The sequence below is a fragment of the Podarcis cretensis genome (genome assembly GCF_951804945.1).
Source record: "Podarcis cretensis genome assembly, chromosome: 12".
NCBI classification, from domain to species: domain Eukaryota; kingdom Metazoa; phylum Chordata; class Lepidosauria; order Squamata; family Lacertidae; genus Podarcis; species Podarcis cretensis.
The window spans coordinates 56388977-56412822 of record NC_137181.1 but is presented as its reverse complement, the minus strand read 5'-3'; the positions used below and the strand labels follow the sequence as shown (position 1 = coordinate 56412822).

The following is a 23846-nucleotide window of genomic DNA, read 5'->3' as shown; positions in this document are numbered from 1 at the left end:
AGGAAAGAAAAACGGGACAGCATATGTTTCTCCCACCCAAAGATTCCTGGGAGTTGTAGTTTACCCCACAGCTACAATTCCCAACATTCTGAGCAAACTGCGGTTCCTATGATGACTTAGGGCAAGTGTGCTTTAAATGCGCTCTTAAGTGTACAGCATGCACACAGCCGAAGGAACAAAGCAGACACAACTGTCTCTGGTGTTAGAGCTTTGCCAGTTCATTCGCACGTGCAAGAAGCCAGGTTCAGCCATCAAGAGACGCGTGAACCAACCCTTGGAGCGGAAGCTGCGTGGTTTAGGGAAAGGCAATGTCCACAGCTAGCTGGTACTGGAGCAGCCAGATCGCTTTTAAGGCGTTTTCTTCCCTAGGAAATGCGTTGCCAAAAAACGTCCAGCTTCCGAAACAAGGTGGTTAAAGGGACAGGCGTGTCCATTTTTACGCAGATTCGTCGCCGCGTACGCAAAGAGAGTTCCTTAGAGTTAGGGCAGAGTGAATTCATTCTTCTGGGCTGCAGTCAGTCCCCGCTACGCCCCTGAACAAAAGGGGCGAAGGGAACTTGTGCGGCGGTTGTGGAGCCGCGAAATCCCGAAGCCCCTTTGAGAACAAGCGCTCTTGCATAGGATCGGGCGGAAGACAGGACAAAGTCGCTGAAGGGCGAGAAAGAGAAAAGGATCATAATTCCTTTTGAGAAAGACCTTTAGTATAGGGAAGTGCTTAATGGAGAGCCGGTGGGAGTAAGACCTTGCTCTCCCTAAGCTGGTGAGCCGGTGTCTTGGCTGCAATTCAGTCTGCGGGCGGGGGCGCCTTCATAAGGGGAAGAGATTCCTGCACATCCAGAACTGGACCTCAGGGAGAAGGAGCCTTCTGGGCCTTGTCGTTTCAAGGGGCATAAGTTTTATTGGCATGGAGGGCCATTAGGTCATGGGAACTCCTCAGCCTGGAGTGGTGCAATCCGGACACAGATCGGCCGCTTCCTGGGGAACGAGGCCGGTTGGGGACCGAGTGGGTCGGAGTAGCCAGGAGTCCCGTAGGCAGCGCGGGCTGTCAAAGCGGCAATCAGTACAGTGGCACCTCGGGTTACAGACGCTTCAGGTTACAGACTCCGCTAACCCAGAAATAGTACCTCGGGTTAAGAACTTTGCTTCAGGATGAGAACAGAAATCGTGCTCCGGCGGCGCGGCAGCAGCAGGAGGCCCCATGAGCTAAAGTGGTGCTTCAGGTTAAGAACGGACCTCCGGAACGAATTAAGTTCTTTACCCGAGGTACCACTGTACTACTTGACAGGAAGGAGGGGGAGAAGTTGAGGTGGGGGGAGCAAAGAAGTCTGGGAACCAGAGATCTGGCCTTGCAGTTCCCGTTGTCTGAATCCTTTTCAGTGCAGGCTGGAATGGATATACAACCCAATGCCTGAGCCAAAAATCCACCTATATCTGTAATAAAGTTTTGGCCATTTCTAATCCAGATCATTGTCTGCTTGAGTTTAAAAATAACAATAATAAACCTTTATTGTCACTACACCACCTTTGTGCAATAATATCACATATTACATTTAGCCACTGCTGGGGGGTGGCATTGTGACTGGGCCCAGAATAAACAAACTTCGTGATGAGCAAACCCTGAACGCTCGTGGAACCAGCGAGCTGCCCGGAGATGGAGAAATCAAAACGCGTGGGCTGAAACACAGAATAGGGGTGGTCCGATGCCCTCCGTGGAGGGTCCCTCTCCCTCTTGAAACCCCGAAAAAGGACCAGGGGCAGACCTCTCCAAACTCTGGTTTCCTCCCCAGAACTAAACTGTTGGCTTGAAAGAAAAGGCGAGTTTGGAGAGCCCGGCGCTTGCCCTCCCGCGCGCTCTGCCTTCCTCTCCGGTGGGATCAGCGAGGCCTGACGTGGGCAGGCTCTGATTGGCTGGCAGCCGATAGGATCTCGGCGGCCAGCGAATTAAGGCGGAGGAGGAAGGAAGGCGGATCTCATTGCGAGCCCTCCGGCCCTGGCAGACGCCTCTTCCATCCGCACCGAAGCGCGCGCTCTCCTTCTCCCTCGCCTCCATCCAGGGAGCAGGGAAAACGATGGTCGCCGCGTAAACTGCGCCCGCGCCCTTCCCTGACCTTCCAGACTCGTCCTGGGGAGTTTGGCAAAAAGTTCTGGCCTCCCGATCCCTCAGCCCGTGGGCTCCTTCCTCCTCACTGCTTCTCCTTTGGAGCCGTCTGGGTAGCAGGAGGTAACTGCCTGGCTCTGCGCCACCATCTGACTCTTGGGGGAGCCGTCCTCTGCTCCGAGACCATGGAGTACACCGCCTCCCCCAAGCCGCAGCTCTCCTCCCGGGCGAACGCCTTCTCCATCGCCGCGCTCATGTCCAGCGGGAGCTCCAAGGAGAAGGAGAGCGCCGAGAGCACCATCAAGCCTCTGGGTGAGTCTCCGGAGAAGGAGGGACGCGCCGTCGGGGGGTTCCTCTTCTCCAAGCCCACCTGCTCAGCCTAGAGGGGCTTTCGCCTGAGATGCTGGAGTGATCGCTTGGGAGAATGGAGGGAGGGGGTGATCCTGTCATAGGATCATAGAAGGGACCCCCAGGGTCATCCAGGCGAAGCCCCTGCAATGCAGGAAAACAGACAGGTTCCTGCTTAGTTTTGCAAATGTGTTAGCAGTTTTAACGCGGCGCCGAGCTCCTTGGGCCTTACTCCCTAGTAACTGTGTGTGGGGGCGAGAGGATACGTTTAGAAAGGACAGCTTTCCAAAACAATAATTATTCGTGGGGTAGGAGAATGCCTTTCCTAAATTGGACTGGGGCGTTCAACTTCCCCTTGACTGGGATGTTCTCAAGGATGCCTTCCAAACGTCCAGTGGAAAGTTTTAAAAGGCAACGGAAGCAAACGCTTTTCTAAGTAGCTTGGTTCAACAATTAAAATATCCCGGTGTTACGACGGGGAGTTCCGTGGTTCTTTAAAGGCTGCGATTATCCGACACATCGTTTTCCTTTTAAGAAGAAGCTGGTTTTAGAGGGATCAGATACAGGATCTGGCCCCAGTGCCGTATCTCCGGTCAGAAATAAAAACCAGATACGATTTTGCTAAGTTGAGTTTTCTTGGACTGCTCGTCCTCTCTCCGGGCAAAAGAGGCCATCGATCCGGAAAAGAAACTTTTCATCCGAAAACATTGGGGCGCAGCTGTAGTTGTAAAATCAGCCCAAGGACCAGCTGATTAAGTGGGAACCACTTCTCCCAAGTTTGTTCGTACACTTTTTAAACTAGGGAGATAGAGTTGAAGGAGAGGGAGATTCAGCTAAAGTAATTACTAGCAATCAAGATTTTTTTTAAAAAAAGAAGCCCGAAATTCTGTGAACATTTGCTGCACAGGAGACGACTGCAATCCTGTGCACATTTAGCTGGGAGCAAGTCCCAGGATCCCTGGGCAAGCACGTTTAGCTTGGTAGGATTTGCTTCAGGATGAAAATGGGCCCTCCTTTGGAAGGAGTTTGTATTCAAAATAAACTTTTCCCCTGGAATCACTGGGATTCGTAATAGCCAAGGCTGTGATTCTGAATCTGGAAGCCATTAAAAAAATGTAAACCCGACCAATTTCAGATAAATATATTTAGGAGGAGGTGATCATAAGCTAAGGAGTCTGAAAGAAATGGGCAAAACAAAAAAATTCCTTCCAGTAGCATGCACACGAAAGCTCATACCAAGAACTGACTTAGTTGGTCTTTAAGGTGCTACTGGAAGGAATTTTTTTGTTTTGACTATGGCAGACCAACACGGCTACCTATCTGTAACTGAAAGAAATGGGATTTGCTTTCCAATACAAAGACTCCGTTCACATCCCTTTGAAGCCGAAGGCAAAACTTCGCTTCCTCAATTGCAATCCGCAGCAGGGAGCCCATATTTTTGACTGTGATCCTTAAAGCCTCTGAAGTCAATCTGCGCTATCCTACATGGATGGACGTCCCATCCTAAAACATCCCCCCGTTGAGTAAATAAGATTTGCTTTCTGATAAACTAAACACGCCAGGACTACAGTTTCATACTCTCTAGTAAAACTTTCCACTTTGACCTGAAAATAAGCCATTTTGATTCGTAAGAGAACTTGCTTCTAATTCCAGAAGTTTAGTGCGTCAACCCAAATACCCAACCCAATTTACCCTGGCTTTTGACACTCGATGTGTATGCTTTTGAGGACCCACCTAAGTTATTTCAAACTGTTTTTAAATATTGTGTTTTAATGTTGGAACCCGCCTTTTGGGTAAAGGGCAGGTGATTAATAATGATAATGATAAATAGTGGAGAATGTGAACAGTTTTGTGCGTTTTGTTTTAAATAAGTTTTGTCGACTTGTATTGTACCTCAATTACAGAATATCCTAAGAAAAGAGTAAATATGTATCTGCTCCAAGGACGTTACAAGGAAAATATCAAACAATTATTGCACTCTGTTTATTTTAAGATACTATTTTGCTGATTTTGACCTTTATAGCACTTTGAGCTTTAGGTACATTATGTATTTAGATCATTTTCTCATACAGAAGCTTTAACAAAAAATACTTCTCATAAAATCATTGCTCAACTCTTTGTGTGGGTTTCTTTTATGGTTGTTTAAGAAACATTACCCAGAAACCCTTAACTATAATTTTTTCACACCTCTTCCCTCTGTCAGCTAGCCCACCCTTTAACTATTAATAGAAATAATGCACCTTTAGAAAACTACCTTTTTCTCTTGGTGAAGAATGAAAGGAAGAGCGAGAGTTCTCTCTTTTTATATGATTTTAATTAAATTTTATAATTTTTTTTGACAAAACATCCGTCTTACATATAATATATAAAAACCTCTTGGCCATCTTGGCTTGAGACTTCCCTCCTCCTCAACTAATGAATGGTTTCCCTAATTATTCTCTGATATTGCATTTTGTTATTAGGAAGAGCGAGAGTTCTCATTGGCGTTGTTTAAAAAAGGGTAATTTAAACAGACAAAACAAAAATTCGAAGGCTTTTAAGTAGGAGAAAGATGCATTCAGTATAAGCAAAGCGTATGCTTTAGAAACTTTCGTAGAAAATAGAAATCGCTCCCTCATCCCAAACATCGTACTTTAAAGATAATTTTATACTTTATCTTTCTGAGCTTCGGCCACAGCGAATTTGTTTCCGGTTCTTTACAGCCTCTTTTCCCCCCTGTTCCGAGTATGGACTGGCTCGTGGTTGCATAGACTTGCCTTTGCGCCTGCTTTTAAGAAAATATTACTTCCCGCCTCCCACGGCAGTTTTTAAGTAAAAATGAGCAGAAAGATCCTAGACAGGTTGAAAGAGATTCGGTACGACCATATCCTTGAGGTCTGCTAAACCGACTAAGATGATCACCAAGAGATAGGACCGGGCGGGATCTCGATTTGTTTTGATTCGGTTTCCTTGTTTGGTCCCTTTCTGAGGAAGAAACCGGAGGCCGAGGGCACTGGGTTTTCTTTGGAGCGCGTTCCAAATCGACTCGCTGTAGACATGCCTCGCCTTCTAGCTCCCCTCTTCCTTCTTCCATTGGAAGTGTAGGCCCAACTTGCCGTCTCTTCTGTTCAGCCCATTTCCCAGACTCAACCGCGGAGTCTTGCGCGCCCAGCGGCTGATTAGAGCCAGAGTTACAGATACGGTTGGCTTTGCTCGGAGGTGGATTCCGTTGCCGTGAACTGGGGGTTACACTTCGATCTAATTCGGTCCATTTAATCCCAATGGGACAGCTCTCTGGGAAATCCATTCTTCTTATGCGTTGGAGCTAGGAGTCACTGTTGAACGTGTGAGACGCAACTTGGCTGTGTTCGCGCCATACACTTAAAGCGCACCCCTCCCCCAATTAATCTTGGGAACCATAGTTTGCTGGGAACTGTAGTTCTGGGTGTTGGTAAATAACAGTTCCCAGGATTCTTGGCAGTGTGTGCTTTAAAATGCGCTTGAAAGGTTACACCAGGACTGAGAACGAAGACTTAGAACGTCCCTCGAGCGTCTTCGGCACTCTGAATTAAAAAATCGCTAGATCTCCGTGGGAGAGAGTTATGGGGTATTTTGTGCCACAAGTTTAATCAACTAAAAACTGGCTTTCTAGAGGGTGTCCCGTTGACATAACCGTGCTTAAGAGCGTGACAAAACCATTGAACAACAAAAACCTGACAGAGGTTCCTGCTAAAATCCCAACAAAGCGAGTGCTCTCCTCTTTTCATAGTACTTTTATTTATACATTTATCATAAATATGTGTAACCCGCATTCCATCGATACAGATACCAGGGCGGGGTACGGAACGCGAATCAAACAATTGCTACAAAGCATCCATTGCGTTTAAGTCCCTTGCTGGGAGGTGAGATATTTTAAATGAAGAGTTTGAGATTTCCGGAGGGTGCGATCCTGTGTGGAGGCGTTCATACACCACGCAGTGATTTCCGTGCAGACTGTTAGAAGTCAGTGAACTTCATCCCAAGGAAAGCCACAACCCACCTGAGCGTTTATCCCTAAATAAACCCCATTTCAAAGGAGCGAGACTGCGTAAAAGCAGAGTTCATTCCTTTCAATGGTGCGTGAAACTACCGGTCAGTTTGCGCCCTGCGGGGAATCTTGGAAGAGTGTTAGGAACAGAGACGTTTTGTCCACCCCCAAGTCTGGATGCATATGTCATCCTTAGTTATGTCCCTTTCCAAACCGTAATTATTTTAATACCACCCTCAATTCCGAAGTTTATACTGGATCAGTGAGTTGGGCAACCCAGCCACGAAGTTATTTGGATTTGAGCGCACCCTGACTTTGAATAAAGCACGAGGTTTTGCATCTGTCCGATCCCTCTGAAGCTGAAATATTTATCCTGAATAAAGGGGTCGAGAATCAGGCTTTTTCTCCCCACCCCTCCTTGACTTTATTCCAAGGTTACAACACAGCTTTGCCCACTGCCATAATATCACAGAATGATCACTCCAATCCTCAGTCCTACACCACTGTCAGGATCAGGCTTCGAGCCTGCCTTATGAGACTTGGACTGTACTGGACAATTAGATCTGCTTCATTATTGGATGTAGATTCCACTGAATTGAATGCGGTTTTCGCTTGGGATGGCAGCGCACATCTTACGTGCTCCAAATCTGCGCATATTTCCTTGGGAAGGAAATCTCAGCCGTTTTTAACATCTCAGGGAGTCGCAACCTTTCACTGGGCTAATCCGGTTGGAAACAAGTATCTGACCAATTGGTGGTGTGTGTTTTCTGGCATTTAGTGGGTGAAATGCTTGGGATCAGTCTCCGGCTGGTGCGGCCCCAATCTTGGCACAGGATGCGTCCTGTGAGTTGGTTGGGAATGGGCCGCCGGCGTCGCTGGTCCGATCCTGCCCATCTGGGACCAGTTCTATTTTGGGTTTCCCTTCCATAGCGCGTCGCTCGCTTCGGACGCCAGCTGGATAAAGTCTCCCTCCACCGCCAACCACCACGAAGCCCCTCAAGTGGTTTCTTTATTTAAGGGCGGCGATAATCGGCGCATTTAGACAGGCTCCCTGCCTTCAAAGTAACTGGGCCCTTATCAGTTGGCTTCCAACAGCGCCGAGGCGCGCGACCAGCAGGAGAAGCTCTCCTGCGCAAGCCTCCTGAGCACATTTGAGAAAAATTCCCGGTGGATGCTGGCCCCTGGACTGGATTTAACAAGCAGCTGCTAAGAGGGGGCCCGGGGCTTTACAATGCAATCAAATTTAAGCCTACTCAGAAGTAAGCCCCTCCGAGTTCAGTGGGGCTTACTCCCAGGTAAGTGGACGTGGGGTTACATCCTGAGAGTTTTAGAATTAAGATCTGGTTTTAGCTAAAGCACAGTCGAGCCTCTCTCGCCTCCATCCCGACTGCGCACAAACCACTAGATCCCGATTTTCTGGATGCAGCTGGGGCGTTGGGGGGGGGATCTCTGACTTACTTTCTCCAGCTGGATCAGTTTCCTTCGCATTTCTTCTCCAGTTTATGGCACTTGAACTATAGACTTGTGCGGAAGGTGAGGCTTGCTCGCGATGCCTACATCTGATAGCGCCCCACGGGGAGTTACAACGCCAGGAGGTCAAGCGATGACTTTATTTCCCGCTCGGTCCCTTCGCCTGATGAAAATGGGGGTTTCTTTGGAAACAGCCTCTCTCCAGGCGGAGGGACTGGAGAAAGAAATCCAATCAGAAGAAGTTGTGATCACTTTGGAAGACTGACGATCAGAAGCCGCAGGGTGTTTGGAGGCGGTTTTCCCTCTAGACTTGGGAAGGTTCCCAAATCTGTGGTCCTTTTTCCTACCTATATCTTAATATTTATATGCTGCTTCTCCATCAAGTTCTAGGCCCCCCCCCATTGCTTTTATCCTCACTACAACCCTGTGAGGTAAGTTAAACTGAGAGGTAGGTACCGGCCCAACGCCACGCAACCTGGTCCCAGCAGGACACTCCAAGTATAGGTGCCAACTCCCTGGGGCTCTGGGTGCCCGAGCAACCACAAAATTCCCCATGAAGGGGCTGGACGGGCACCCACAAATGTCCATGCCAGCACCATGCATGCTGCCTGACACCCGCGAGCCTGGGCGCCCACAGTCACAGGGCCAACTTGGCACTCCTGACTCCAAGAATTCATTTCACTAGTAACTGACAACCATTTAATTTCAGTTACCCTTCGCAGGTAGAAGCAAGCCACAATAGAGAGATGCTCTGCTACCTATTCTATGTAGCTCTTTTGTTGATCACAAGTTGGGGCAGGATCCAGTCAAGAAGCGCGAACCTAAACATGTTTATTCACAGAAGGCTCAGCGAGAGCTACTCCAAGGAGAATGTCCAGCCCCTCGTGAAATCCCCTTTGAACACAGTGGGAGGGAGGGAAGCCTCTGAACTACATGTTTAGTCGGAGGTAAATCCTATTAAGTTCAATGGGGCTTATTCCCAGGTAAGTGTGCCTGGGATTTCAGGCTCAAGGTGCGATCCTAGGCTTGGTCCAACAGAATGCAACGAGGCTTACTCCCAAGGAGATGCTAAAGGATTAGCAGCCTGCGCTTTCTATTGAAATCCAAGGAAAGAAGTAAAAGTGCTTTGAATTTTGAGAAGGTTAGCTGGGCCCGATGGTGTTTCACCCGTTGCTTGCAACCAGATGCAGCTCCTATACCTATTTTCCTGGGAGTAAGCCCAACTGATCTCCTTCCGAGTAGACTTGCATAGGAATGCGATGTCGTTTGAGGAAGGGGGGCGGGAAAGTAGTTTAAACTCATCCTGAATAAATAGAAAAAACGCCTACGGAGTTCAAAGGTACTTCCTTTCTTCCAAGTAAGCAGGGTCGTTAAAAAATAAATAAATTGCACCCGCTAAAAAGATCCGCGTCTTTGATTGCAAATCATCTCTCTTTCGCTTGGTGTCATCTACACAAAGTCTTTTGAGCTAAAACCTTTCTGGTCGCGTTGTACGGTAATAAATGCTTTCAAGGACGGAGCTTTGTGCCACACTTCCAGGTGCTAGGCCTCAGTGAGGAGGCAAACCCCTAAATCTTTAGGTGGCAAGTGAAAGCTCACTGACAATGCTCCAAGATAAATAAATAAACATACACTGCGAAAACGGAATGTCAGAGCAAGTCTGGAAGGTTGACGCGCTAGTTTTTTATTTGCAGGGCTGTTTTTAAATGAAGAGCATTCATTCATTCATTCATTCAGGTGAACCCCGAGCACAAGCCTGAAGCAGAGAGAAGTGTAGGCTTGGTGGGGAAAAGGAAAATTGGGGAAAATAATATTCCGTTCCCTCCCCACTCCTTGTTTCCGGGGGAAAAAATGAGAGTGAGAACGGGACGTAAAATTTGATTCCCTTTCCTTGTCTACTCTCCAATTGTTCAGAAACTAATATGTGGGAGGAACGGACAAACGGGGGGGGGGGCACAACCCAGCTCCCGCGCGCAATCTTTTTCCTTTTCTCCCAGGCCTTCACATCTAAAGTGAAGCGGATGAAACACAGGTTTCTTGCCACAGAAAGCAAGTGGCCAGCGTTCTTGTACTTGCTTGCAAAACATTGTCCGTGGCGCGCTTCGAGAGTGGGCAAAGCCGTCTCAGGGCGGCGTCTGCGAGGCAACCGACAAGTTCTCTCTTCCCCGTTCTCTCTTCTGAAATCTTGAGAACAAGACGCGATGGAAATCAGGAGGCGGCGGCAGTGGAGAAAGCTCTCCAGACGCAACACTTTCGCTGCGTTTTGATTGCTTTTACCTGCCAGTTGCGGTGACTGTGGGTAGCCGGCTCCCTGCCTAAAAGCGCCCGAACGCCTCTGCTGTTGCTGTGCGTAAAACGCGCAGGGCGGTAGGGAGTTTAAAAACCTCTGCCGCTTGAGAAATTCAGGGGGCTTAATGTCGCGGGATCCTGGCCGCAGTTTTCAAGGCTCCGCTTTCCCAAAGGGGCCGTAAGTTCATATGAGTGAGGGAAGAGACAGGCAGACGGAAAAGAGACCCCAAGATAGTCTTGGATCGGCTATAGCCACGACGATCTCTCCAATTTCGTGCGCGCCGTTTTCCTTTGCGGAAGTTCCCCTCCTGGTTATTATTGGCTTTCTGCTGGAATCCTTCCTAGTGTTTGTCAGGTTCACCTCTCTGCTCCTCCTGGCAGCAGGCTGACTTGCTTTTCCATTTTTGCTCTGCTGTGGTGACTCGATTATTCACCAGGAGCAGCGATCTCACTCCGTCGCCCTTTCTCTCTGTCCCATTTGCAGAGCAATTCGTGGAGAAGTCGTCTTGCTCCCAAACGCTCGGCGACTTGCCCGCTTTGGAAACGCCGCCGGGGGATTTCAGCAGCGCCAGCCCCTCTTCCCTGTGCACCGAGCCCCTCATTCCCACCACCCCCATCGTTCCCAGCGAGGAGATGGCCAAGATCTCCTGCAGCCTGGAGACCAAGGACCTCTGGGACAAATTCCACGACCTGGGCACCGAGATGATCATCACCAAATCGGGGAGGTAAGGCTATACCTTCAAAGAAATCGGTTACATTTTGGCACCACAATCCACAGTTGGACAGTGCCTTCGTTAGGACTAACCAAAAACGTCACAAAATAGTGACGAGCTTTGGTTGGTGGTCCTAAGCAAGGCATTAGCTGCGTGTGAGAGTTGGGGGAAATGTTGCTTCAGCACAACTGCTTTTGCTTATTTGTTGTTCAAAATTACAATGGAGCAACTGAAAGGAAAGAGGGGTGAGAATAGAAGTGCACAGGGCGAAAAAGTTGACTCAGAAGTCTGGGAAAGGGGTAGTTTATCACCAGCCAGCGTGCAAAGCTGTGGATTTATCCAGCCCATGCTTCAGGCATCTGGATTGTGCTAGAAAAGCTTCCTTTACGTAGAAAAAGGTGCTGATCTGCTCCTCTCCGCTTCCACGCCTCATTGCTAAAAATACTGAGTTTGAGGTGTTGTCAGATGACATGAAGGTTCTTGTCCTCTTTTTTCCTTTTTGATCTGTGATGGCTGTTTAACACATGCATGTCATGGGTTGAATGTTGGGGTCTCCAAGTGATGCGCCTGCCACTGTAACATTAGACCACTTGAAGTATTTGCTTGTAGTCTGCACCTAAAGGTTATTAGTATCAGACTAATAGTTAGAATGAGAACGTTATGCTTCCTTTTATTTTGACGTGAGGGAACAGCTGTAGAATACTAACTATACAAACTGCTGCAGTGCAAAAACCAGCTTTGGGATATTGTCTGGGCCTGTTTGTTTCATTTTGTTTTAGGCTGAAATCCTGCACCCACTTACTTGGGAGTAAGTCCTATTGAATGCAATGGTACTTACTTCTAAGTAGGATTACATTGTAGTGCATGAACAGTACTTGAGAAGCTTAAGGTAAAGGTAAAGGTACCCCTGCCCGTACGGGCCAGTCTTGACAGACTCTGGGGTTGTGCGCCCATCTCACTTAAGAGGCCGGGGGCCAGCGCTGTCCGGAGACACTTCCGGGTCACGTGGCCAGCGTGACATCGCTGCTCTGGCGAGCCAGAGCCACACACGGAAACGCCATTTACCTTCCCGCTGGTAAGCGGGCCCATTTATCTACTTGCACCCGGAGGTGCTTTCGAACTGCTAGGTTGGCAGGCGCTGGGACCGAGCAGCGGGAGCGCACCCCGCCGCAGGGATTCGAACCGCCGACCTTTCGATCGGCAAGTCCTAGGCGCTGAGGCTTTAACCCACAGCGCCACCTGCGTCCCTACTTGAGAAGCTTAGGATGGAGTAAAAAAATGTGTGCCGTCATTTGAAATCTGTAAAATAACCAGTAATTTTTTTCAAACAAACCTACATTAATATAATTTATGGATTAATGCTATTTTCAGAAGGGTCACCAAATCAGTCTGTTGTAGCAGAAACAAAAACAGAAAAGGCTTGCAGCACCTTAAGGTAAAGGGACCGCTGACCATTAGGTCCAGTCGTGACCGACTCTGGGGTTGCGGCGCTCATCTCGCTTTATTGGCCGAGGGAGCCAGCGTACAGCTTCCAGGACATGTGGCCAGCATGACTAAGCCGCTTCTGGCAAACCAGAGCAGCGCACGGAAACGCCGTTTACCTTCCCGCTGGAGCGATCCCTATTTATCTACTTGCACTCTGACGTGCTTTCGAAATGCTAGGTTGGGCAGGGACCGAGCAACGGGAGCTCACCCCGTCGTGGGGATTCGAACCGCCGACCTTCTGATCAGCAAGCCCTAGGCTCTGTGGTTTAACCCACAGCGCCACCCGCGTCCCATACAGCAGCACCTTAAAAATGACCTCAATTTACTGTGACGTGAGCTTTTGGGGACTAAAGTCCACTTTGTGCAGTATATGAGTATATGAATCAGCCTCTACAGCTAATAAGCAGAGGACCCCATCCATAATAGGCATAAAATTGCTGTGTATTTAGGGGGCTTTGTAACACTGGAATCTGCCTATTATGAAATCAGCCCATTGGCCCATCCAGCTCAGTACTGCCTACACTGACTGACAGCTGCTCTCTAGGTTTCAGGCAGGGGTTTCACCCAGTCCCACATGGAGATGTTAGGATACTGAATCTTGGACCTTCTGCGCTCAAAGGAAATGCTCACCCTCATTTCTTCCTTGTTTTCATTTCTGCCAATAATTTGCACATTCCACACACCCCGTATAAAAATAATTAAATTACAAAATTTCCTTAAGCCAAAACCCATGGCTTAAAAAGGGGAAATTGTAGTTGTTGTTTGTTTTAAAAGCTTTTCTTGGTTACCCCATTCTTAGTGTCCTTTGCAGAAGTCCCACCCAGACCTAAAAGCTCTAAAGTTAATCAGATTTGGGAAAGCCTGTCTGAGGATTTAGGATTCTGGTTTCGTTCTTCTCATAAACACTCAAAAGTGAGTTCCCTCCCTCTTCCTGGGCCTTTCCAGATTACAGTTTCCTTAAGGCTATTTTACACAAAGGAAATCTGGATTTAACACAGACCTATACAAAACTCGAGGGACGCAGGTGGCACTGTGGGTTAAAGCCTCAGCGCCTAGGGCTTGCCGATCGAAAGGTCGGCGGTTCGAATCCCTGCGGCGGGGTGCGCTCCCGCTGCTTGGTCCCAGCGCCTGCCAACCTAGCAGTTCGAAAGCACCTCCGGGTGCAAGTAGATAAATAGGGACCGCTTACCAGCGGGAAGGTAAATGGCGTTTCCGTGTGCGGCTCTGGCTCGCCAGAGCAGCGATGTCATGCTGGCCACGTGACCCGGAAGTGTCTCCGGACAGCGCTGGCCCCTGGCCTCTTAAGTGAGATGGGCGCACAACCCCAGAGTCTGTCAAGACTGGCCCGTACGGGCAGGGGTACCTTTACCTTTTATACAAAACTCAGCCGGGCTCTGCAACCAAGCTCATCTTCTTTGGCAAAGGTACCTGCATGATACAAGTGTTGACGTACGCATATTTATCACACTATATACTTAAAACATAACTTGTTCTCTCAATGAAAGCAGTATATATGAAGGCAGTGGTGGTGGGAACTTTGCACTTTCCCATTGACAAAATATTGTTCCGTAAGCGCTGGGAAAATGCCATTGTCGCAACAGGAACTTTGAAAAGAACTGTCACGATCCCATGCAGCTCTTGAGCAACAACTCTGAGTTTACCACACTATTTCATCTTTTTAGACCTATAATGCTTTGAGTGTTTACCCAGAAGAAAGCTCCAGTAAGCTCAGTGATGTTTCCTCCCCAAAAATTGCAGCTAAGGGCTTGTGAAATCACTAGCGAGTGACACAACCCCTCTTCCATGCCGCATCATTTTGTGATATTTTACAGGTTCCTATTTGCTTAGTTCATTGGACTGCTTCTTTATTGTCCCATTTAACATGGGAGTGCTTAAACAATTCAGAAATAGCCATTAACACCTGCAAGGCTGCTTTTTTTTACAATACAGTACCACAATTTCATGCCATTTCATGTGGAAAGGAGGAATATAAATTGGAAACACATAGCTAAAATTCCCCTTGATTTTTTAAAGAAGTTAGCTCTTAGGTAATGGCATGCATATTTTATTTTTTAAAAAACAGATCACCTTTCATCTTGACTGGTTCCTGGGCAGATGATAGATACAACGCTATTACATTTATCAACACCACAATATTCTTCATAACAATATACAGTGGTACCTTGGGTTACAGATGCTTCAGGTTACAGACGCTTCAGGTTACAGATTCTGCTAACCCAGAAATAGTACCTGGGATTAAGAACTTTGCTTCAGGATAAGAACAAAAATAATGCGGCGGCGGCAGTGGGAGGCCCCATTAGCTAAAGTGGTACCTCAGGTTAAGAACAGTTTCAGGTTAAGAATGGACCTCCGGAACGAATTAAGTTCTTAACCCGAGGTACCACTGTATTTGAGAGCAAACACGGGTGGTCCTCATCTCTATGGTGGCTTTTTTAAAAGGATGACCTCAATATGCCTACTCTAGCCTTAATGCTTTTGAAGTGGGAATAAAATAGTGTGCCAACAGCATATCTGTAGCACTAAGGGAGAAAACCATTACAGTGGTACCTCGGGTTACATACGCTTCAGGTTACAGATGCTGCTAACCCAGAAATAGTGCCTCGGGTTAAGAACTTTGCTTCAGGATGAGAACAGAAATCACACGGTGGAGGCGTGGCGGCAGCAGTGGGAAGCCCCAATAGCTAAAGTGGTGCTTCAGGTTAAGAACAGTTTCAGGTTAAGAATGGACCTCCGGAATGAATTAAGTTCTTAACCAGAGGTACCCCTGTATTTACTTTGGATATGATGCAGAATGGAAGTATGACCGACTTTTAATTCGGCAACACATCTAAAAACCTGGAGGCATATGTATTTTCCCACTCTCTAGGTTAGGATGTGCAGTGAGATGCCTCAACTCGCAAGCTTGCTGTCATATCCAAAGCCATGACTGCTGTTTATTATACTAATTTTCACTCTTCTCCCATATAGCCTCCATTCTGCTTGTTGCTTCCTTGCTCTATTTCCCCCATTGAGCTCCACACAACCAGAGGATTCCATTCCATTGTGTTCCTATGGATCTACAGTTGCGGTTTTTACACCTCCTTCCACTTGCAGCCTCAGGCTTGCTCACCCTGCACTGGAAGGGACATGACAAGTCTTCTTACACAACTCTTTCTTTAACTGCCTGGGAGCTGCATGTGGCTGTCAAGCTGCAGTTTAAAATGCATTTTAAATGTTTAAAATGCGGAGTGGATTCAGTCAATGTATATTTGTAGGGAGATATGGATTGTTTTAAATATCCCCAAACAAAGATATACAGAAAATGCTTGGAATTTCCCTGTCTCTCTGGTAGGCTAGGCTTATAATGTCTGTTTCTGATCAGTTTCAAAGGGGCTGTTTTCTCTGGTCCCTTATTTATATATTCATCATCTTGTTTGCTTCTGTCTGTTTCAGAAGAATGTTTCCGACCATTAGGGTTTCCTTTTCGGGCGTGGACCCGGAAGCCAAGTTCATTGTGCTGATGGATATCGTTCCAGTGGACAATAAACGGTACCGATATGCCTACCACAGGTCCTCCTGGCTGGTTGCTGGCAAAGCGGATCCCCCTCTGCCTGCAAGGTCAGTTCATGTGCAAGTCATATCCATTACACACACCCCTCAAATCTCGGCTGTGAATCCTCAGTGTTGCTTTGTAAATACTGGGGCAAGACCAAGAACTGACAACTGCTGAAAGCAATGGTCAGGAATACAAAATCCTTGATAGGAGCCAAAAGCTCTGGTCATTCCAAAGGTGGACAGTCTGCAGCCTTATGGCTGCATTTGGCCCTTGGTCTAATTTTATGTGGTTCAGTTTTATGCAGGTGGCGAGGAAAACTGGAAGGAAAGGGAGTGAGAGAAAAGGAGGTGGCTCCATCTACTTTTGGCCCTAGCCATGCCCACTTTTGACTCCTGTTCCGCACACCACTGTTTTGCAGCCCTTGACAGATTACTTCCAAGGAAATTTCCCCAAGGGTTGTCCATCCCTGCTGTATTGTTGAGCTTTTTTATAGGAAACCCCCCCCCCCCAAAAAAAATTGAGCAGTGTGTGGCAGTGTGCATGATGCAGCTAAATGCAAGCAGATTTTAAAAGGAGAGTTGCACACCGCCCCCCACGAATCCTAGGTGTGATCTAATCAAAGTCAAAACAGGTTCTATTAACGTTGGCTTAATCATGCCCAGAAATGTTAAGGATTTGCTGCCCTACCCCTCCAAAAACTTTTAGTGCCAAACAGTTTAAATGACCCTTTAAATATATACATTATTTTCTTCTTGCTACAATACTTTCCACTCTTTAACTTCAAAGAAATCCAGGCATGTTTGGCCAAGTGCAAGTCAAAAATATTAGATTACAGCTTGATTCATGCAATTACATTATTTTTTCAACTGAAGACTAAACCATGGGTCATGTTTATGCACTGCAGTCAATTAATTGCCGACTTGCTCTGCAAGTCAAGGGGACACCATCCCTTTTTCAATTGAACAGCTCAGTTTTTTCAGCTTCTGTATCCACAGAACTTCTGAATAATAAATGGTGTGTGTGTGTGTGTGTGTGTGTGAGAGAGAGAGAGAGAGAGAGAGAGAGAGAGAGAGAGAGAATATCTAGGAATGACTGAGTTCCCCTTGGCTTAGTTTGCAATCCAGCTCAGTAAGCCAAGCCATTCCACTCTCGGGAAAGCTGCTAGTTTCCCCAAGCACAACTCTAAATTCAGACCCCTTCATGTTCCCCATGATGTTTCAAAATACACATTGAGATCCAAATCTCTTTCCACAACTCCTGCAATATTCCAAATCCCATGAACCACTCCTTCCCTTCTCCCAAACTGGCCTGCTGTCAGAGCTGTGCTGACACGGGTGCTATCTCACTTGGAGGCCTCCACGGAAGGTAAAGAAGGTAAAGGGACCCCTGACCATTAGGTCCAGTCATGGCCGACTCTGGGGTTGCGGTGCTCATCTCACTTTATTGGCCGAGGGAGCCGGCATACAGCTTCTGGGTCATGTGGCCAGCATGACTAAGCTGCTTCTGGCAAACCAGAGCAGCGCCCGGAAACGCCATTTACCTTCCCGCCGGAGCGGTACCTATTTATCTACTTGCACTTTGACGTGCTTTTGAACTGCTAGGTTGGCAGGAGCAGGGACCAAGCAACGGGAGCTCAGCCCATTGTAGGGATTCGAACCACTGACCTTCTGATTGGCAAGTCCTAGGCTCTGTGGTTTAACCCACAGTGCCACCCACGTCCCATGGAAAGCCTTCCTCTATTTCCACGGCACCTGAGATGCTTCAGTGTAGTTCGCCAAGGCAACTGAGTCCTTAAACTTTGGACAGTAGGTGACTGGGAAAACGTTGTTTCTTTGATGCCTGCCAGTGAAGCATTCAAGGCCCCAGAGGTTTCACACTGAAGTTACGAATGAGACTTCTTCCTTACCACAACTGCTCCAAAATGGCATCTGGTACTTCCTAGAATGGTTTGTCTAGGGCAGGGTCAGGCGATGTGATGACCCTTTCCCCAAGATGTTGTTAGGCTATGACTCCAGTCCTCCATGACCACTGGTGGTCTTGGCTGGGGTGGTGGGCGATAGGATCCAGCAGCGCTGGCCACCTCCTGGAGTGATGTCATCCTGTACAAGATGCAGCACAGAGTGAAATGAGTCAATCTGGCTGAAAAACAACCTCATCATTCCACCAAATTATGTGATATGATGGATGGTTACCTTGGACAGGGGCTTCTCAGTTGTGGCCCTCAGAATTTGGAATGGCCTCCTGATAGAGAGTTTGGCTGGCAGGCAGTAAAGACTACTTTATCCACATCAAAGCTTTTTCCTATGGGGAAAAAATATATCAAAACAATTTCTCTACTGTCCAGATGTGGATAAACTTCATTCAGAAATGGGACCTTCACTATGCAGTCTATGCATGTCTACTTAGAAGTAAGTCCCACTAAATTCACCTGGTATAGGACTGTGGTCTCGGCCTGTCTCCTTCAACTGATGCTTTTGTCTATTGTATTACGAGGATTTTTTTTGGCAGATTAAGCTGAAACTTTCAATGGCTCAAACTTTAAGCATGTTGGCAATCGAATATAAATTAAGTTCCAGGGGTTTTAAATTCATTTCTTCAGTGATCACTATTTGTAGACTGAAACCACATCTGTGTGTGTATATGTTGAAGTGTTGAAGATAGAAATATATCTGTTGCGTGCTTCGCGAGATTGAGTCAAATGAAGTTAACTTGTTGATGTCGAAAAGATCTATCCGTAAGTTTACTTACATAGGTGATTCTCAAGAGAAAGGGGGCGCGCGGGGGAAGGAATCCCTGCCCTAGGTAAGCCTTGGTGACATCCATACCCTCAGGCTCCCCCCCCCCATCATTTTTGTAGAGAAATAACTTTCAGCACCACAACTGCTGAGACCGAAATTAACGAGGATTAGCCAATATCATTTGAAAGCATTTCCATTCATAAACCTTCACTGCGGATGACCATTAAATCCTCTTTTTCCTGCTGTCAGCGTGCAAAGCGGCTCTTCCTCCCTGGCGCTGTGAATGGAAGGAGCAAAATTCTTTTGGAAAAATCTATTGTGAAACTTTCCGCGGGTCCCCAGTCCCAGAATACGACTAGCTTAAATGGCTTTATGAACCAGACCAAACCTTTGAAAGACATACCTGTCTTATGAGTTCTAGCTTGTAGCTAAATATTCTGCTTGTCTTTTATTCCTTTGGGGTTTTCTGTTTTGTTTCTTTAACATTAGTACAGAGTGTTGATTAGTTTCCTTGACAATGCAAGCCACCTTGTGCTTTTAACTCCTTGCTGACTAAGCCAAGATCCACCACAGGGCAAAATAATAACTTGTTGCTCAGTGGTAGGTAAAAGTATAATCGGTTTCTTGTTTATGTGCTGATAGTGGGCGGTGTTCAACAGAGTTTTACTCAGAGAACACCTATTAAAAATAATGGACCAGACTAAAGTCCTGTCTGCACCATACATTTAAACAAACAGGGTCTTACCCAAAGAATCTCAGTTTAAGGGTGATGTGAATTGTTAGGGGACCCCTGTTCCACTCTCAGAGCTACAATTGCCAGGGTGGTTTAACAACCAAATCCTGTTTCTAGGAAACTCTGAAAACTGTAACTCTTTGAAGGAATTAGGAGTCTCTTGACACCTCTCACTGCCCTTGACAAACTATAGTTTCCAGGATCCATGATGGTTCAAACTGCTTTAAATGTAAAGTGCAGGTGGGACTTTGTGCGGCCTAGGACCCACGTACCTACGGGGCCGCCTCTCCTGGTATGCCCCGCGGAGGCCCTTAAGGTCCACAAGTGACAACATTTTGGAGGTCCCAAGTCGCAAGGTGGTTAGATTGGCTTCAACCAGGGCCAGGGCCTTTTCAGCACTGGCCCCGACTTGGTGGAACGCTCTGTCACAAGAGAGCCCTAGCCCTGCGGGACTTGACATCTTTCCACAGGGCCTGCAAGACAGAGCTGTTCCGCCTGGCCTTATGGTTTTGATCTATGGGCTACTTTTAAAATGAGACTGCATTTTAAATTGCATTTCAATCTGTATTTTAAATTGGATTATTCTTACTATTGTTACATTTATTTATTTATTTATTTATTTATTTATTTATTTATTTACTGTAATTTTAATGGTGTTAGCTGCCCTGAGCCTGGCTCTGGCCGGGGAGGGTGGGGTATAAATAAAATTTATTATTATTATTATTATTATTATTATTATTATTATTTATTGTCACATTCATTAAATTCAATGGCTCTACTACGAGTAAAACTATCCCGTGATTTGTCTGTTTGTTTTACATTCTGTTTTTTCTCTAAATAGTCCCTTTCCTCCATTTTTATCCTGCTCAAAACACTGTGATGTAGGTTAGGCTGAAGGAGAGGATGAGAGGGAGAGAGAGAGAGAGAGAGACCGGGAATGCTTAATGGCTGAATGGCTGAGTTTCCTTTTTTTAGTCCAGTCACTATACTATGTTGGTACTCATGAGCCATTCATTTTTCTTTCAAGCCTTGATCAGAACAGCTGCAGAGGAAGAGGCAAACAATCTTCCATTTTTTGGGCGGGGGGAGAGACAATGCAGTGGATTTGCTTAATACTAATCTAAAATGGAAGCATTAAGTATCAGCTAATGAAATAAAATTATGACTGAGATTGCAAAAGGAATGAAAGGCCCAGGAAATAACAAAGCTTTAAAAGAGAAACAGGCATTCATGATTCAGGCCAGCAAATGAATAACTTAATGAGCCTGTTTCAGACATTGCTTATCTCAATCCTATTAACCTGGGACTGTTCCATTGATTTTGGTGGAATTTACTTGCAAGGAAGTGGGCTTGGGGTTGCTGTTAGTTAGGCAGCTGGACCTGAGACAGATTGACTGGGAAGTAAGTCCTACTGGGTTCAGCAGGGCTCACTCCCAGATTAGCATTGATGGGATTGCCATGTTTGTCACAGAAGTGGATTCGAGAACGTCAAACATGGCAGGCGTCCAGGTGAGCTGTGTGTACCATTTTGCCGTCTGAGGCAAAACAGGAATTGCCACCTGCTGCTGCTTCTCTGCTCGCCCTGCTGCTTCTGCAATTTTGGGTGCCATTTCAGCCAATACCGGAGGCAGTGGGGCACCCTTCAGTTTTACCTAATGGCAGAGCCGGCTCTGGATCTAGAAGAGTCCTAATGAAAAGCTGGGGAGATGTGGGTTGGGAAGCCCTGTGGATCATCTTGGCAAGGGCAAAAGCGGGTGGCTAACCAGGTTAGCAAACCAGCTCCAGCTGATCCAAAGCTGCTGCTACCCTACCCTCTAGCACCCATTTCAAGGCTTATTACCCAGCTGGGGGTAACTTGGAGTCTCCACTGTGGTAAACCCCACCCATTGGTGGCTCTCTTATCTGCTGGCAGAGGCTGGCAATGATGCCACGCTAGGTCTCCGCTTCCCTGGCCATTGATCTGGGTGGGACTGGAACGGGCTATTCTATTGTACAGCACCCAAGGCTGAAAGTCTACCCCTGGAAACAGGACCAGATTTAGGTCTGATGAGGCTCTAAGCTACTGAAGGTAATAGGGCCCTTTATATGTCCAGCTGTCCTTTGTCAACAACAAATTCTCACTGTTTTTTGTGTTGAATATATGCTATTTGGTAATTTATGGGCCTAAAGCCATTTGCACATAACAAAATATGTATTTTATCAAAGTAATTGTTGGACTGAAATACAATTGGAAATGTATATCCAGTTTTATTCCCTTTAATTTGGCGGGGGGGCACAAGAGAGTGGGGCCCTGAGCTTCTTTAGCTTATACGTAAATCCGGCACTGACTGGAATATATTGTTAAGTAGGGTTGCCATATTTCAAAATGTGAAAATCCGGACACAAAAGTTGTTGCAGGTTTTTTGGGCAAAGTTGTTGAGCTATTTTTGTGTGCAAAATCTCAAGAAAAAAGAAAGTTTTTTGAGCTATTTTTAATGGAAATCGCCCAAATCTACATCAACGTGGATTTTCCCGGATACTTCAGCTATTTTTGCCCAGACACTGCTTAAGAGAGCTGAATACGGGCTATGTCCAGAGAATTCTGGATATTTTGAACATCCATAGATGAATTAATTTGTGTGCTTTCTTTTTGAGACTGATACATCACTAATTTCTTTTGCCACTGGGGCAGCTGCTGTTCCTTTTAACATCTATAGGAAATGGAGCCAGTGAACCCCTTTTCACTGGCATATCTTTCAGTCTGAGCCTTCTCCTTTATTATTCCTTCAGAACAATCTTTTTCTTCAAGAGACAGATCTTTAAATAAAATAATAATAATAATTAGTAAATAGGGCACCTGAACTTGAGCTGTGTTGTCAGTATTGTTAACTGGCTATGCTTAGTAGACTAGGCTGGGAAGTTGTAGGGCGACTCTCTTACAAAAGCAAACGTCCCGAACACAGATTGGGTTGACTGACAGGCCCTGTGTCTCTTGGCTTTCCAGACTGTACGTGCACCCGGATTCTCCGTTCACGGGGGAACAATTGCTGAAGCAGATGGTGTCCTTTGAAAAAGTGAAGCTAACAAACAACGAGCTGGATCAGCACGGTCACGTGAGTAGCTGGTCCTGTGGGAAGGGAAACAATGTCCGCTCTCTCAGGCAATGACACCTGCCGGCACACCTGTTGGGAACGGGCGTTAGGAGCCGAGCCCCGGTGGCTGTTGGGAAGGTGCTGTTGTTTTTAGGTGGCTGTTAAAGGGTTGGGGAGAGCGAGGGATGCCTTGGGTCGGGGAGAAGGTTCTGTCATTTATACCTCATTTATCCTTCCCTTGCTTCTGTCCTCTTAGTTCAGCAGCCCAGCATCTTAACATCGTTGTACTCACCAGCCCATGACCCCATTTAACAATTTCTCTCCTAAAACAGGTTCTGTGGTGGTGTGCATGTCCCTGCCCCCAAATAAAAATAATAAAAATAATAAAAATAATAAAAATAATAAAAATAATAAAAATAATTTTTATTTATATCCCACCCTCCCCAGCCGAAGCTGGGCTCAGAGCGGTTAACAACAGTAAAATGATACAACGTTCTAAAATCATTTCATTATAAAAACAGATTCTTGTGCATCTTTCCCTCCATATGATCATTATAATACGGAAGTATTATTGGGCATATTCTCTTTATCAGTCTTGTGCAAGCCTTAGTGAAGTAAATGTCAGTTTTGCACAAGATCTCCGTATTACATTTCAGTTTTGCACAAGATCTCCATATTAAATGTTAATGGAAATGCCTATCCCTCCCTGCCTATCCCTCCCTCCCAGATCACAAGCTACCATTTTGCCCACTGTGATGGATGGATGGCAAATGGTGGAACAGAAATGCACACCAGTCCCTAAAAAAATGGAAATGTGCGGAAGCTAACACAGTAAGCTCGTACACACAGAAAATCAGGTCTGCTTGTAATAGACGTCCTCCACTTGGAAGTATCCTGAGATGGTTGGGCTTAGAAGGCCCGTTGGTGTGAAAAAATTGTCCTGATTTAAGTCCCATTGATTTCAGTGGGGAAGAAGCATAATGAACGAAGGCTGCAATGCTATGCATAATTTACTGTTGAATTCAGTGGGACCTACTTCTGAGTAGGCATGTCTGCACTCACACAACTCTCCTTCTTAGCTTTTAAGAAGAATTTATTTCCCCCACTGTCATAATGGAAAAATGATGGTGTGATTGTTTGTCCTTACTGGGTGTCATTATTCATTAACCCTAAAGAAGGCACCAAACTCCCTGGGTGGAAGTCTTGCAGCTGTATCTATGTGATGGTTGATATGAAAAGTGTGTTTCTAAGAAATAGAAATGAGAGCTTAAAAAAATTGCAATAGCAGTAGCTGAGCCAGCTTGTCAAGAATACAGTAATATGACAAAGAAATATTGTC

The 23846-nt window shown here is 46.4% G+C and overlaps 1 protein-coding gene across 2 annotated transcripts in view; it reads left to right on the top strand.

Moving 5' to 3' along the window:
• The first annotated feature begins 1992 nt into the window (after positions 1–1992).
• Positions 1993–23846, top strand: part of TBX20 (T-box transcription factor 20) — a 42877-nt gene continuing 21023 nt past the window's right edge. Inside the window, exons 1-4 of one of the 2 annotated variants that reach the window (XM_079947614.1) lie at positions 1993–2410; positions 10696–10936; positions 15863–16027; positions 22420–22528. In XM_079947614.1, the coding sequence (XP_079803740.1) occupies positions 2284–2410; positions 10696–10936; positions 15863–16027; positions 22420–22528 (642 nt within the window). In that variant the 5' untranslated portion in view covers positions 1993–2283. Of the gene's footprint in view, positions 2411–7589; positions 7748–10695; positions 10937–15862; positions 16028–22419; positions 22529–23846 lie in introns of those variants that run through there. The other variant, XM_079947615.1, reaches the window with a different exon arrangement.